This window comes from Prionailurus bengalensis, chromosome B2 (genome assembly GCF_016509475.1).
Source record: "Prionailurus bengalensis isolate Pbe53 chromosome B2, Fcat_Pben_1.1_paternal_pri, whole genome shotgun sequence".
Classification (NCBI taxonomy): Eukaryota; Metazoa; Chordata; class Mammalia; order Carnivora; family Felidae; genus Prionailurus; species Prionailurus bengalensis.
Genome location: NC_057349.1, coordinates 38,896,422 through 38,911,137, shown reverse-complemented (window position 1 = coordinate 38,911,137; position 14,716 = coordinate 38,896,422). Strand labels below are relative to the sequence as shown.

General features: G+C 44.4%; 2 protein-coding genes across 17 annotated transcripts in view; one reads left to right on the top strand and one right to left on the bottom strand.

The window, feature by feature from the left end:
• Positions 1-7,456, bottom strand: part of NFYA (nuclear transcription factor Y subunit alpha) — a 33,308-nt gene extending 25,852 nt beyond the window's left edge. For 3 of the 13 annotated variants that reach the window (XM_043591337.1, XM_043591340.1, XM_043591339.1), the window contains exons 1-2: positions 7,307-7,442; positions 541-688 (exon numbers count right to left, since the gene is read on the bottom strand). In XM_043591337.1, the coding sequence (XP_043447272.1) occupies positions 541-615 (75 nt within the window). In that variant the 5' untranslated portion in view covers positions 616-688; positions 7,307-7,442. Of the gene's footprint in view, positions 1-540; positions 689-7,306 lie in introns of all 13 variants that reach the window. The other 10 variants (XM_043591333.1, XM_043591335.1, XM_043591331.1 and 7 more) reach the window with 7 other exon arrangements.
• Positions 7,457-7,765: 309 nt separating this feature from the next.
• OARD1 (O-acyl-ADP-ribose deacylase 1) lies at positions 7,766-13,613 on the top strand. Of its 4 annotated transcripts, none has more exons than XM_043591346.1 (6): positions 7,766-7,931; positions 8,724-8,803; positions 9,326-9,470; positions 10,389-10,447; positions 11,471-11,583; positions 12,953-13,613. In XM_043591346.1, the coding sequence occupies exons 2-6, from the start codon at positions 8,765-8,767 to the stop codon at positions 13,053-13,055; spliced, it is 459 nt and encodes a 152-aa protein (XP_043447281.1). In that variant the 5' UTR covers positions 7,766-7,931; positions 8,724-8,764; the 3' UTR covers positions 13,056-13,613. The 4 variants fall into 4 exon arrangements, with proteins under 4 accessions (XP_043447281.1, XP_043447280.1, XP_043447283.1 ...); XM_043591345.1 differs by lacking the exon at positions 7,766-7,931 and adding an exon at positions 7,938-8,079; XM_043591347.1 differs by lacking the exon at positions 7,766-7,931 and adding an exon at positions 8,608-8,631.
• The last annotated feature ends 1,103 nt before the right edge of the window (positions 13,614-14,716 follow it).

Here is a 14,716-nt window from a genome sequence, read left to right as displayed (position 1 = left end):
ATAAACCGGCAGGGAATTCCTTTCTAATATGAGCTTACCCATAAGAGTGGTTGTCTAAATATTAACCTCATGTTGATCTAGAGCTTTTCAAAATAAGCATCATGGCAGATCGAATCGAAAACCAGTGAATTTTTTGGAAGTGGGCTATCTTGGTTTATCTACTGTGGCCGAAGCCTTAAAAGATCACAGGCTAGCTTCATCAAGAAAAGAAACACCAAAAGTGAATCCAGAAAAAACGCAAAGTTCCAAATTTCCATCTGAGAACAGACTATTTTGACTTTTAGTAAAATAAAATGGGCAATTTCATATTAAACCAGGTTCCCGTAAAGAGCAAGTTCTATGTGGTTACAGACTGACTACACACTACAGAGCTCTGAACACATGATGAGAGAAAGCGCAACAAATCCAATCTTCAAAAAGCACTTCAGCACAAGTCACCAGACCTATTATTCCTAAGATCTGGTACCTCTAAATCCCCACTTAAGCAGTGCCAGTATTGGCCCCATTGCTGTGCTGTTTAAAGCAGTTTTACGTCCATACCTGCTGCTGAATCTGTCCAGCCTGCACAACAATCTGCTCTGTCGAACTATTGCTGTTTGCTGTATACTGCTCCATGATCCCTCCAAGTTAGAATCCTGGCCACAGTGAGTTTCACTCTGGAGGTCCTAGAAGACTGCAAAACGCACTCCTATTAGAAACGTTGGGAAAGAAACTAAGTGAGATTGTTAACAAAAGCCTCGCCAGATGATTAACATCGATAACTTACTGCTGTGCTTTATTTGTAAGAAAACTGGGGAAGAGAATAGGAAATGTTCATTTTGGTATCATTTGTATCTACGATTATAGGGCACACTCACACCAACAACATCATAATGCCATTTCACATGTCTTAAAAGTGCTTTTAGTCATTTCTTACTGGCAGCCTTACCTTTCAATACTACCAGTAGTCTAGTAGTGCAACACTTCCATCTTAGAAAAATACTCCTTAAACTACAGTGTCACTTTGTTGCAAGACCCATTTAACACTAGTTCCCAGGTCTGCACATGACTTCAGAAGAGAAACAGTTTCTTCAATTTATAACATACATTTGCTGCCTGCCAATACTATACCAAAGGGGTTACTCCAGTTCTCTACATATGGTCTGCAATTTAAAACTTCAGGGTTTATTGCTTAGTACGTCAATTACCCAGACCTGAAATCAACCATTTTGCTTATCAAAATCTTCATTAAGTAGATAGCTCGAACAAAGGCTTAGGGTTTTGCATTTTAATTCAGAGGAAGGAATAAGAAGTTATAGTAATGGCAAAAATGATGTTTACAGATTAAATAGAAGGAAAGTGTTATACAACATATTGAGGCTAGGAGTTCCTCTAAAAAGAACTTAAGTTTCCCTCACTCTTGCATTTTAATGCCTAATAATAGCCTACCCTTTATTATATAATTTTAATTCTCTTTATGGCAGTTTCCAAACCTATACAAGAGTAGTGAGATCATTAATGAACCCCACACAGCCATCTCCAACTTTTACCCATGCTCAATCCTGTCTCACACAACTCGTCCACTTTCCACTCACCCCTAAGTTACTTTGAAATAAATCCCAGACACTGTATTATTCCAAAATTCTGTGAACACTTTGCATCTATCTCTAAAGAGTAAAGGCTCTTCTTTTGTCTTTACCAGTTTATCACAATATTGTCTCTACAGTATCATTTCAAACATTACAAAATTACTAAGTCTTTAATATTATCGAATATCCAGGCCTTGCTCAAATTTATCCTTCTCACAACCCTTATCAGTTACAGAGTCTTCTGAAATAAGGACATGATTAGATAAATGGAAATATTTGAGAACCTTGGATAGACTTGATTCGAAATTTTTTTTTTAATTTTTCTTTTAACGTTTTATTTATTTTTGAGACAGAGACAGACAGAGCATGAACAGGGGAGGGGCAGAGAGAGAGGGAGACACAGAATCTGAAGCAGGCTCCAGGCTCTGAGCCATCAGCCCAGGGCCCGATGGGGGGCTCAAACTCACGGACCACGAGATCGCGACCTGAGATGAAGTCGGATGCTTAACCGACTGAGCCACCCAGGCGCCCCTTGATTCGAAATTTAAAATTATACCAACTGCCAAAGACTAATTCACCTTGGAAGTATGGGGAAGGTACAGGTATACATATAAGCAAAATGTAGATAAATCTTTGCCCCAATTTTTCTCTAGGCCTTCATATGTTCCAAAATTTGAATGATAAACTTATGTCAGCCAAAATGAACTGCAGGTTACATAAGCAAAGTGATGCACCACTATCCATAAATCCACACACGCTAGATGAGATTAATTACTTGCAAGCTGTCTCAATATGGTGTGAAAGAAATAAAATATATTCAAGTGCATGTGCAAGTATTTAGGAAGAAGTATACTGAGGTCTAACGTTCACTTTGAAATGCATCAAAAAATGGAGTAAGTCAAGTATGGTACGACCTGAACAGCTGACTCTAGGGAATGGGTATGCTGGTGTTCATTGTAAAATTCTTTCAACTTCACTATATGTTTGGAAAACGTTTGTACTAAAATGTGTGCATAGCCTATTACTCATAACCAAAAGGGTAGGCAGAGTAAGAGAGCCATAAATAAGGACAGGATGACTATGCTGCCACAACATGATGTTCTGTAGCCATATGGGAGCCAACTCACTCCCCTTGCTCTGATAGAATGCTCACCAAGCAACTATCTAATTTGGATTTACATACAGATATAGCAACAGAGAGCAAATGTGATCAGCAACACAAGTAAACTTGATGGTTATTTCTCACTGCATACCAACAAACTGACTTTCTGATTTTTACACCGGTTCACTCCTGAGCTAGTTGACGAAGTCAGCTCCTGAGAGATTCTGGGAACAGTACAGAAAATCGGGTTTTCAACAAGACTAAGTGGCCCTGCCAGGGAAGTTAATGGTCTTCCCTGAACTATCTTGTCTTTAACTGCAGTACAATAGATTTATGTTTGTAAACTAATGACCCTTAGGTCATGATACAAAAGAGCAAAGGATTCCACTTATATGAAACCCTAAAAAGACCACAATAGCCTAGAGACAGAAAACAGGTCAGTGGTTTCCTGGGATTGGAAAGGGGGGAAGGGGTGAGGGTGGGAAGTTGATTGGGATATAGCATCTGAACTTTTTGGGGTGATGAAAATGTTTTATATATTTTTATTGTTGTGGTGGTTGCATAGGTGTATAAACTTGTCGAAGTTCATCAAAATGTACACTTAAAAAGATTACGCTTTGTGTCTAAACTATACCTTAATAGTTGATTTAAAAATTTAGGATCATGAAGGAATGTCCTATTTCAATACCTCCCCCACCCAAATCCCATTCTCGTAGATTTTTTTCCTTGATCACTAATTTCCAGAAATTTATCAAGTACATGAGCAATAAATAGAACGTCGTACAGATTTTCTTCTTACCTAGTTTATCCTGGCAATACAAACACTCTAATTTAAAGACTTTTCAATCCATTATACCTTGACGGGTAAAAAAGGAAGCAGTTCTCAGTCTAATTCTGTCTCACATTAATGAGAGATTCAGATTGCCGCATGATACTGAGACTGCTAATGGGGAGAACGTACCCAACTGGCTTCACTGAAGCCACGTGCTCCTATTACCACAAGCTTCAGTTAGCAAAACTGCAATATAATGTGACACTGTCTTTCCTCGAGTGCTTTTCTGCCCAAGCTTTGAACAAAATTAAGTCGGCCAGATTTACTCGGTCCAGCTCTTGATCCTAACAGTTTCTCCCTCAAAAGAGCGAGTGTGTCTCTATTTTGGCGAGCACGAAAATCCCCTTCTTTCCCAATTCAAGGTGCAGAACTCTTAAATGTAGCTAACTACTAGGAATCCATTCTATGTGGCTCTATACACGTTTTAAAATGAAAATTTCCCAAAACTCAACCATAAGCATGTGAAAAGCCCCTCAAAATTACCATACTTAATAATCACTGCCAGGTAAAGGCTGTAACAGTGCTTCCAAACTTTTTTGACCACAATTTACAGGAAGAAACACATTTTCTATCACGAATCACCACATACATAACAGAGGAAAAAAAAGTAACTGAAACAAGTTCTGTGAATACTTAGATTTGTGTAACCTAAGGTACACATTAATATTTCCTATTGCATTATAAAAAATTAGCAGCACTGCTCAGCAAATTGACTTCACAACTCAGCAAATGAGTCCTGATCTGTTTGTGAAAAGGCCGGAGAAAAAAATAACTGTCCCTTCCCTACTGTCCAAGAGATTTCTGGATTGGAGTTCCTAACTCACTCCTTGTCTCCACTAATGATGCACCACCTGCGAGACACCACCCTCAAGGTTTCAGAAATAAAAAGAAAACCCCGACGAAGATCCTAACTTCAAAGAGTCTTTAAGTTTGGTAAAGTAAAAATCTTTACTGGAACCCTAAGAGAGAAACAGGTAATATGGAGAACAGACATTTCTTCCACTTGGGGACAGTTAAGTCAAGGAAGTCTCTAGGAAAATGTGGCATCTGATCTGGTCCAAAGTGTGAGAAGGATTTATAAATGTGATGATGTGGGAAGGGGTGGAGTACTCTAAATGAAGAGACAGCATAAAAGCAAGGACAGAGTAACTGCAGGATATGAACAGCGGACTAAAAGCTCCATGTCAAGAGAAGAAAGCTAGATGCTAGAATATAGTCTCTTAAAATTCCAGGCAAAGAAGTTCTTCTGCACACGGTGGAGGCTCTAGAGATGTGTAACACAACAGAGACCAGACTCTAATTTATAAACTGCCTTTTGGAAAGAAGTCTAGTGAAAGTGCTTGGTGGTTTTAAAGTGACTAGACATATCTGTTTTTACATGCCAAGGTTAAAACAATATTCAAAAAGCAAACATAAATGTTTTAAAAAATGCCTTAGACATGGTGCCCACCTATTAATGTGGACGATGTCCAAGGATTAAATGAATTTAAGTTGACTTAAACATCTTTCATGGTAGAGGTAAATAGTAAATAACCTTATTTACTACTTATCATCATCTTTAAAGATGATTTTAAAAAATGAAAACAAAAAAACCTGTCTCTGAAGTTTTCATAGTGGAGAGAGCACTGGATCAGGAGTTTTCTGAAACCTACCGGTTTTATGGCCTTAAATATGATTATAAAAATGGGCACCATAGAGGCGCCTGGGTGGCGCAGTCGGTTAAGGGTCCGACTTCAGCTCAGGTCACAATCTCGCAGTCTGTGAGTTTGAGCCCCACGTCGGGCTCTGGGCTGATGGCTCAGAGCCTGGAGCCTGCTTCCAGTTCTGTGTCTCCTTCTCTCTCTGCCCCTTCCCCCTTCATGCTGTCTCTCTCTGTCTCAAAAATAAATAAACGTTAAAAAAAAAAAAAATGGGCACCATATACTTAAGACCTCCTCTATGTGCCAGGGACTGTAGTAGGTGGTTGAGTAAAAATTTCTAAAGTCCTAGGAGAAAAATCTCCCTTTCTGCCCCAAAACTCAGATGCTGTTATGGAGCAGAAGCTCACAGGTCAGAAACTTGTTTTTCCAACCCTGGGAAAAAAAAAACACATACTTTCAGATTTCTTCCATCTGAACCTACAAAAAATTAACTGCTTCTGAAAATTCTTATCAAGATATACAGGCACTTTTACCAACTGGGCTTTCCAGCCTAAATTGTCATCAGAACTGCCCAGTGTCCTAGCCCATCCCGTCGGGTCCCCCACTTCCAAAAGCACAGTTTGGTGCTTCCGCACATGTTCTTTTCTGTGAGTAGTGCTCTTCCATTCCTTCCTGTCTGCAGAAATCCCATTGTCCTCCAAGGCCGGTGAAAAGTGTGGCAACACTGAGTCTTCCACTGAGGCTGTGGGTAGCTCACACATCAGTACTTTACAGAATTGAACTTGGCCTCATTGTACCGTTAGGATTAATTAGTCGTTCGCTTGTCAATCTCCAGCAGGGAAGTAAGGTTATTTGCTATTTACCTCTACCTAATTCCTCCCCAGCACACAGATCGCTGCTTGGTACAAATTAACTGCTAGAGACATGGCTGTCAGCATTCTTCTTCTCACCCTAACGAAAATCCCACAACACTGTGAAGTTTCTACAAATATCCGCTTACAAAACGTTAACGTGGAGTTGGAAAGTATACAAAAATAAATAAATCAAAAGATGCCCATGGACTGAGCTAATGGGTCAAGCCTGACACATTCAAAGGGACACAAAAAGGTGAAAGGAAAACAACAACAACAAAAGAATTCTACATTCCCAAAGAAAAGAGAGTTCACAGGATGAGCAATGGAGAAGACTACTGATGTGAGAAACAAGAGTTGCTCCGGGAAAAGGAATGAGCAGGGCTGGCAATCTTCTAAGAGTGACGCTCCAGGCACCGAAGGGGCTGGCCAGCTGTACAGCCAGGACAAGAAAGGGAGACCGCTTGGTCGGACTCCAAGACGGAGGTGTGCGGTTCTGCCCCGGCGAGCGGGGCGGGGAGGAGAGGAAATGACGAGCCAAAAGGGGGTGGTAACGGCGGCGGGCCGGAGACCCAGGCTGAGCGTGCACAGAGGAGGGGCGCGTCGGGGCAGGAGGGTGGGCGCACTAACGGACCCCCTCCCCGACCCGGGAGACGGCGGGGGCGGGCCTGCAGGGCGCCGAGGCGGGGGCGGGCCGGCTCCCTCTCCCCGCCGCTCTCTGGGCCCCGTGGCCGCGGCGCGTACCTTCCCCGGGCCTCACTCGCGACCCAGGTGGGCTGCACACAGGCAGACCCAGCTCTCGGAAGACTGGGGATCGCGGGCCCTCGTGGGAGATTTCCCGTCCCGAAGGCCGCAGCGTGGAGGGTGTAAAGGAGGGCTTCAGTATGAAGCCCGAACGATCTGAAGGAGATCGCCAAGGCCCCGAGCGTGTGTGCACCTGCGTGTCTGGGCGTTCGTGGCAGGCAGGCCCACCAACCCCGAGCCTGTGGCCTGACAAATTGGGCCTAAGGGCCGGGAGAATGCGGACGCATCCCCAACTGGCACAGCCACCCAGCAAGGGTCTGGACCCAGAGGTGCTCGCTCCCGAGAGCGCCATCCCCGCGCGGGGCGGCCCCCTGCAGGCCTCGGCCGGGAGTGGCCCGGGGCGCTCACAGGCCGTCGGCCGGGGCCGCCGGCCGCCCCGCTCGGCTAGGCTCAGCTAGACTCCCGGGGCTCGACGGGCGCCTGGGCCTCTCCTGAGTGGTCAGCGAGACCCGCCAATCGGGGCGCTGGGGCCGGCTCTGGGCCGCTGGATATTGGCTCCTCACACTCACCGTGCCTCGCTCCCCCGGTTCGCTGCCCGCGCTGATTGGCTCCAGTACCGGACCCCGAAACCCAATCAGAGGCTCCAGCCGCCGCTGCCGCCGCCACTGCCGCTGCCTCGCAAAATGGCGAACCCGAACAAAGGGGAATCGGGCCTCCCTCCAACCGCCTCGGCGCAGGCGCCCCTGAGACCACGCCCCCTAACCCCAGCATCTGGTTCACCCCACCCCCAGTTGAGGGAGCATCGCGCAGGCGTTCCCTGGAGCCACGCCCACTTTCCTGATTCGACACCATCTCCAGCAGAAGGAATACGCAGGCGCCTTCTGGACGCGCCAGATCCTTGAACTCAAACACCGCCCTAAACATAGTACTACGCAGGCGCTAACTATCTTCTTTGCCAACTGCCCACCCCCTTCTCTGCGGTGGCTGGAGACACACCCCTGGGGCTAAGGCGCAAGCGCCGTTCTTCCCCACTCGCGGCGAGCTGTCTCGTTACGCATGCCCGGGCGGCGGCGGGACTTTCCACGGATTTTACCGCCGGAAGTTCGGCGGCTATTACCAAAGAGTGCGAGTTCGGCTGGCTTGCTAGAGAGGCTTGTTTCCGCCCCGCTCCCGGGTGGTGGGCGGCCATTTTAGGTGCGTGCAATTAAGGGCTGTGGCTGGATTGGTTCTGTGTCTGGGTTCGTCTGCTGCTTCCCACCTACCAGGGCTGGATCCGGAGCCCTTCCCCGCGGGGCGGGACTTCGCAACGGCCGACTCCTTTCCAGGTGGAAGGGTAACCCCGGTATGTTGGGGCTTTGAGGGAGCCTTCTCTCTCCTTCCCACGGGACTCTAGGACAGGCCCTATTCCCTCGCTGACCTGCCCTAGGGTGGGAGACAGAACGGGAGGCCTCTCTAGACTCCTTCCCCGTCCCGTCCCCCCCCCCCCCCACGAGCAGATGGGGGCGAGCCTTCCTTGAGAGGCCTCTTTCCCTCTCCCCGCCTGCGGTTCGGCGGTACAACTCCCCTGGTCCAGACACTCCTCGGTTGCTCAGCGGGACTGTGGCCAAGTCCCTCCTTTTGTCTCGTGTGCCAGACCCACTGGGGAATACTTTTGGTTTTGCAGAGAAGAGACAGTCCTGAATCCGCCTTGCCCGGGCGCGGAAAAAGGAGGAGACGAGTCGTAGGGACCGCCTTTCCTTCCCCTGGCCGAGCGGGGCGCCCCCAAGGAAAGCGCGAAATGCGAGCGGGGCCCGGCCGCCTCCAGACCTAGCTAGCCATCCTTCCTCATTCTTGCCCCAGAAGAATTTTGTATTACTTTATAGAGCCTGAACGAACTCCCATTCAGCGATAAATGGTGGGGGAAGAAGACTACCAAGTGGGTGGTCAGGGAATTTGAATATAATATGTTCAGGCTGCCTAAGCCTTTTTCCTTTTCCCTTCTCGTAGCTGAAGAAACACCTAAGTTCTGGAAATAGCGACTCAGTATCATGGCCGGCAGCCCTAATGAAGATCCAGAAGGAAGCAGAGTGCGTAGCAACTATTAACTTATTGGTGAACTGAAATTCAGAATAATTAAGGTCAAAAGCATAAACACTTTAATTAAAGCCATAATTGAATTGTCTTCCTCCCTCCCCAGCTGATTTGCTTCAGAAAGGCTGATACAGTACGAGGCAGAGATCATGATCACTTTTCTCTTACACATGCTTTAATTTGTTGTAGTTAACTCCTTAAATTCTTCAGCTTTGGTTTTATTTATTTTTTAACGTTTATTTATTTGTTTTGAGAGAGAGCGCGCACGGGTGCGCATCCCAAGCAGGCTCCACGCTGTTTTTGCAGCCTGGGGCTCAGTGTCAAATCATGAGGTCATGACCTGAGCCGAAATCAGGAGTCGGTCTCTCAACTGACTGAGCCACCCAGGTGCCGCAGCAGATTTGGTTTTAAATCAAGGAGGGGCAGTGGTGGGAGACACAATAAAGGAAAATGAAAGAAATATCTTAGTGTTTTTCTGTATCAAATAAAACCTTTCTTTTCCCTTCTTCACATTTTAGATCACTTATGTGAAAGGAGACCTTTTTGCATGCCCCAAAACAGACTCTTTAGCCCACTGTATCAGTGAGGATTGTCGAATGGGTGCTGGGATAGCTGTCCTTTTCAAGAAGAAATTTGGAGGGGTGCAGGAGCTGTTAAATCAACGTGAGTTTTGAAAAACAGCTTTACTCGTCCGCCTTGGCTAGACTGTCTTGATCACCTGTTACATTTTAATTATTAGGATATACATGCAGTGGTTCCCAACCACTGAGAACTTGAACTCTTCAGATTAAGGTTTTCCTCTACAAAAATGGCCTACAGTTTGGGTCTTCATCACACCAAACTTGAATTCTCATAAACGTTTCTAATCTCTTCCTCTGTCATTAAACTTTGTTGATATTACTTCAGTTTTCTGAAACTTTTAATAACAGAAGTGCTTAACGAAGTCCATAGGTGTTAACTAGGCATTCAAGATCCTGTCTACCCATATTTTACTTACTCCTCAAAGAGGAGTTTAAAACCTCTTCCTTACGGATCGTTCCCATCACTTTACCAGTGATTTTAAACCAGAGACAGGAGTTAGAATCACATGCAGAGCTTTGGCAATAGTTGCTCAGATCACGGTCCAGGCTTACCGGGTCGGAGACTCCACTGGTGATTCCATTAAAAGTTTATACTGCTTTTTATTGTAGTTCTTTGTAAACGGGACACCTTCCCTTCATTGAAAGCTCTTCACCAATTAGGAACTTTTACACATCTCTGTGCTCCATAATGCTTAACACAGTAACTCTTTATATGTAAAAGAAAAAGTTACTAAAAGTTTTTTAAGTGAATAAGTAAGGGTGTATTTGAAAATATGGGCAGGACGGGATAAGAGGAAAACAAGACAGAAAACGGATAAGAAAGCTGGAGGTTAAGGAAGGCTGATAAGAAACAAAGTGTTAACAGAGACCCTAGGTTTCTTCAGAGTTGAAATTATTTAGTACTGAAGTCAAATCTGTAAAGATTTTATTTTAAATTGAAGAATGCAAATCGGTGTTGTTTTTTTAAATACCTTTCTACTATTAAATAACTTTTTTGTAGAAAAGAAATCTGGAGAAGTGGCTGTTCTGAAGAGAGATGGGCGATATATATATTACTTGGTAAGACGAGGGTCAGTTCTTATGGTGTTCTAAGGACTGGATGTGGGCTGCTGCATTTGTGTTGCTCGTGATGTTCCGTTCTAGACAGACATAGATGGCCACAACTTCTGATCCATGCCAGCCCAGATCCAGTGGTGGTGGCTATTGGGAGCACTGCGTTGGAAAGGAGCACGAGGCTGCCTCCCAGCTCCACTGTGACAACTACCAAAAGCCTGTGTTCTAAGACTTGGAAAAATTAGGGATGTCCCCCGTGCCTTAATTCTTTCCTAATTATGGTGAGATAGAAACATATCTCAAAAGATGGATATCCCAAAGGAGTTTTTCTTTTGTTCTTCCCTCTCAAATGCAGTGCCTAGTATTACTTAGCTCTTCTCCTGCCTTCTGCCTCAATGTGGGATTCTTCCACTGTCCATATGTCCTTTAGGCCCTGGAAGGAGTGTGGCTGCTTGGTGATGGTGCTGAGCGACTTAGAGCAGCCAACCCACTACCAGTCTGATGTGGATAGCACACTGAACGGGGACATGCCTTAAGCCCTTGGGATGCTGTCCTTAAGGTCGATGTGACTTCCAGTCTTGTTTGGAACACTACCAGTTTCTCTTTGTTCTTTATAGAGAAATGAAAAGCAAACAACTGTGGTTTCTAAATAAATAGACATAACAGGAAGTTTTTAGGTGGTATGGGTTCTTGTTACAGATACATTGCTTATCTCTTGGAAGTGGCACAGAGACTTTGACCTACCTTGTTTAAAAACAATAGACAATAGGCACGGCCTGCTAATCTCCTGGGCTTCTTGGGAAAAGGAAAAGTTATTACATGGTGCTCTCTGGGTTTCTCAGGCCCTGTTTAGTGGATTTTCCTGAGGGCCTCCCATAACTGGAAGGGACAATATGAGATTTGTCCTGCTCTAAGGAATTCTGAAAGTATATAGTTTTTTAATGATCAGGATGTTGTGAGAATGTGACGGCTTTTCTTTGGCTATCATTTTGGACTAATGGAAGTTTTAAATTCATTCTTTGTACTCAGATTACAAAGAAAAGGGCTTCACATAAGCCAACTTATGAAAACTTACAGAAGAGTTTAGAGGCCATGAAGTCCCACTGTCTGAAGAATGGAGTCACCGACCTCTCTATGCCCAGGCAAGGAAATCCAGGGCCCCGAATGAATACTTGTAATCGAGTGGTGACATTTGCTGTCTCACCGGGAGACAAATGACTTGAAAGCCTCACTCAAAATACAGGCTTAAAAGTGGACAAATTTAAAAGCTTTTTAACATCACCAGTGAACCAGTTGTCAGACCTCAGGCTACGTTTTACCCATTTCTTAGCCTGTGTTGAATGAATCAGAATAATTAAAACACACAGCCTGCTTAGTCGGGAGGACATGTTGTTGAGTCCTCTCTGTTGAATCTGGACATCTTCTATCTAAGGCTGAGACTCTGTTCTTGAAGGAGTAAAAGCTTAAGAACCAAATCTGAGCAATTGTGATTTTCTTCTGGGCCACTTCAGGTATCCCAAGCCCGTTAATCTGGTACAGAAAAAGTTATAAATTATCACTGCCTTCTAATCTGCATGCTTGTTTTGTAGTCCATGTGGGTAGTAGCCAGAGGATACGTCACTTATGTAATGTCTTAGACCCTAGCTATTGGGAACTTAAGGGAATGACTTTGGGGGTTCAACATGCTCTTTACTTTCATTTTAGGAAATAGGCTTGGGGTCATTTCTCTTCCTGTCAGTCTAGTTTTTAGTCAGTGCTGACCATGCATGCAGGTTTGCTTCAAGCTCCACGTTAATTATAAATGTGGCTACAAGGTCCCTCATCTTACCTTGGGCTTTAATGTATTCGTGACTTATGTATCAGAAATTGTTGGGTGTTTTTATCACAGTTTTTTCAGGGATTTAATTATGTGAAATTAGCAATATTAAGTCTTCTTTTTTTTTCCTGTAGGGATATTGAGGATCAATAAGGTAACATGTTAGAAGAAAGGTGCCAGGTAGTAGTAGAGTTTTATGGGCTGATTGATGTTTCACCAGGGTGTTGCAAAGACTGAAATGCAATCAGCTCAGGACTTCCCGACATTTTATTTTGATTTCCTTTTTGCAGAGATCCTGTCCTTTGGCCTTCTTTTTACCTTCCTTCACCTTCCATTCCTTTATCATAAGCGTATTTTAAAAATACCAGCTAGTTTTTATCAATAGATCTAGAAGGATAGTGAGGTTCCCATATCACTGCAGTTATACATTTTCTAAATGTAGCCTCAAACAATTGAGAAGTGGTACCTTATTAGGCAAAAGAGAAGTGACAGCTATTGGATGTTGGGGCTGTCTAGGAACAGCCTTAGGTGACTCACAACAGGAATTAACTTGCGGACTCCCGCCATAGCTGCCTAGGTGTGAGGCCAGATCATTTGTCTTTTTGCTTTCAGTGCGTACAGCCTAAGGGAGGTGGAAAGAAGTGCCTTCTCAGATAGCTTCATCACAACCAGCGGAGATGTTTTGTCTTTTTCAGGATTGGATGTGGTCTTGATCGTCTGCAATGGGAAAACGTATCTGCAATGATTGAGGAGGTGTTTGAAGCAACAGACATCAGAATTACTGTGTACACACTCTGAACAGACGGGCGCTTTGGATGTGTCCACATTCTCCTGTTTTAACCCCTACTGGACCATAGCACTGGGTGAACTGGCCTATTTAAGTCCTCGGTCAGGGGAAATTTCATGTGAAGTAGTCTGTGTCACAGGCCAGACTTGGGTTACTGTATTCTCATGATTGGACTGGAACTGTGGAGGAGGGATTGCTTGGGAAATGTTGCTGTGATGTTTTTTGCAAGGTAAGGAGTAGATGGCCTGATAGGAGGCAAGGAAACCGGATGTTGGGCCTCTGACCCCTGTTTTCTCCAGGATGCTTCCTGACTTGTTTGGCTTGCCACTGGGTGGCAGCATTGATTATACTTCTCTGCTGTTTAAGAGAAATTTCAGGAAGGATGAACATTTCAGTTAATTTTCCATCTTTTGTCATTTGTGAGTTTGCTTAGTATTAATCTAATGTCACGTTCATCCTAGGAGAGAGTGATGGGTTTTGTTTTGTTTAAATTACAAAGATGAGTGTTATGTTGTTAACAAGATATTTGTGGTGACAGAAATGGAAGAATAAATATCTTTTCTTTTGGGGTCTAGTGAGGTTCTGTACACACATCTGTTGTTCTGGACCTGGGTAATGGAAGATTCGCCTGAAAATTAATTGGGAGAAATCAGACAAAGGGTCCAGGGGGAAGAGCAGCAAGGTGAGAAGAAATCAGAATGGACAAGAACTGTGGGTCAGTATTTCTGGAAAGGAGGGTTTAGAATCCCTTCCTGGTGAACTCTTTCTTCTTCCACCACAAAGCTTCTGTGACTGAACGTGTATGAATTCAGCCATGAAACAAATGAGGTAACATAGTAAATGCCTGCTGAATTGCTCAGGGCAGAGTAATGACTCAACAAATCAGCGGCTCTCAACAAAATCCTTATGAATCTTTTTAAGAAAAAGGCCCACTTCCTTCAGAAATTCTAGTTTGGTAGTTTGGGGTGGGGTGGAGGGCTGGCTATATTTCTTTGTGCTTTTAAGCAGCAGAAGGTTGTGGTATGCAGCCAGCTGGAATGGAGAATAGTAAATATTAGTCCCCTTTTCTTTCTAAGCTAAGAGAGCACCACTTTGTCCACTCCTGTGCTCATGGTGAAAGAGTATGTCCCCGGATTCAGTATCAAAGGTGTTGGGAAAACTAGTGGAATTTTCTGTTTTACCATTACTATGGTATTAAAACAAGGGCACCTGGCTGGTTCAGTCAGTAGAGCATGCAGCTCTTAATGGCAGGGCCTTGCTTTCAAGCCCCACATTGGGTGTACAGCCTACTTGAAATAAAAAAAATTAAAGTTAGGGGTCCCAGGGTGACTCAGTCAGTAGAATGTCCCGACTCTTGGTTTTGGCTCAGGTCATGATCTCATGGTTCTTGGGTCTGAGCCCCACATCACCACGGAGTCCGCTTGGGATTCTCTTGTTCCCTCTCTCTCTGCCCCTCCCCCGCTTGCATGGTGGCTCTCTCGCTCTCTCAAAATAAATCAGCTTTTTTAAAAAAGTTAAAATAGCGAGACCCAACTATTGATTTTCTCCCTAGAGTGAATTCTGGGTCTGTCCTGGGACTTGCTGCTTACTCAAGTATAAAAGAACTGGTTTTCAGAAGGGGGTTGCTGAAACACTATGGAAACACCAGTTAAATATAATCTTTGTACTTTAG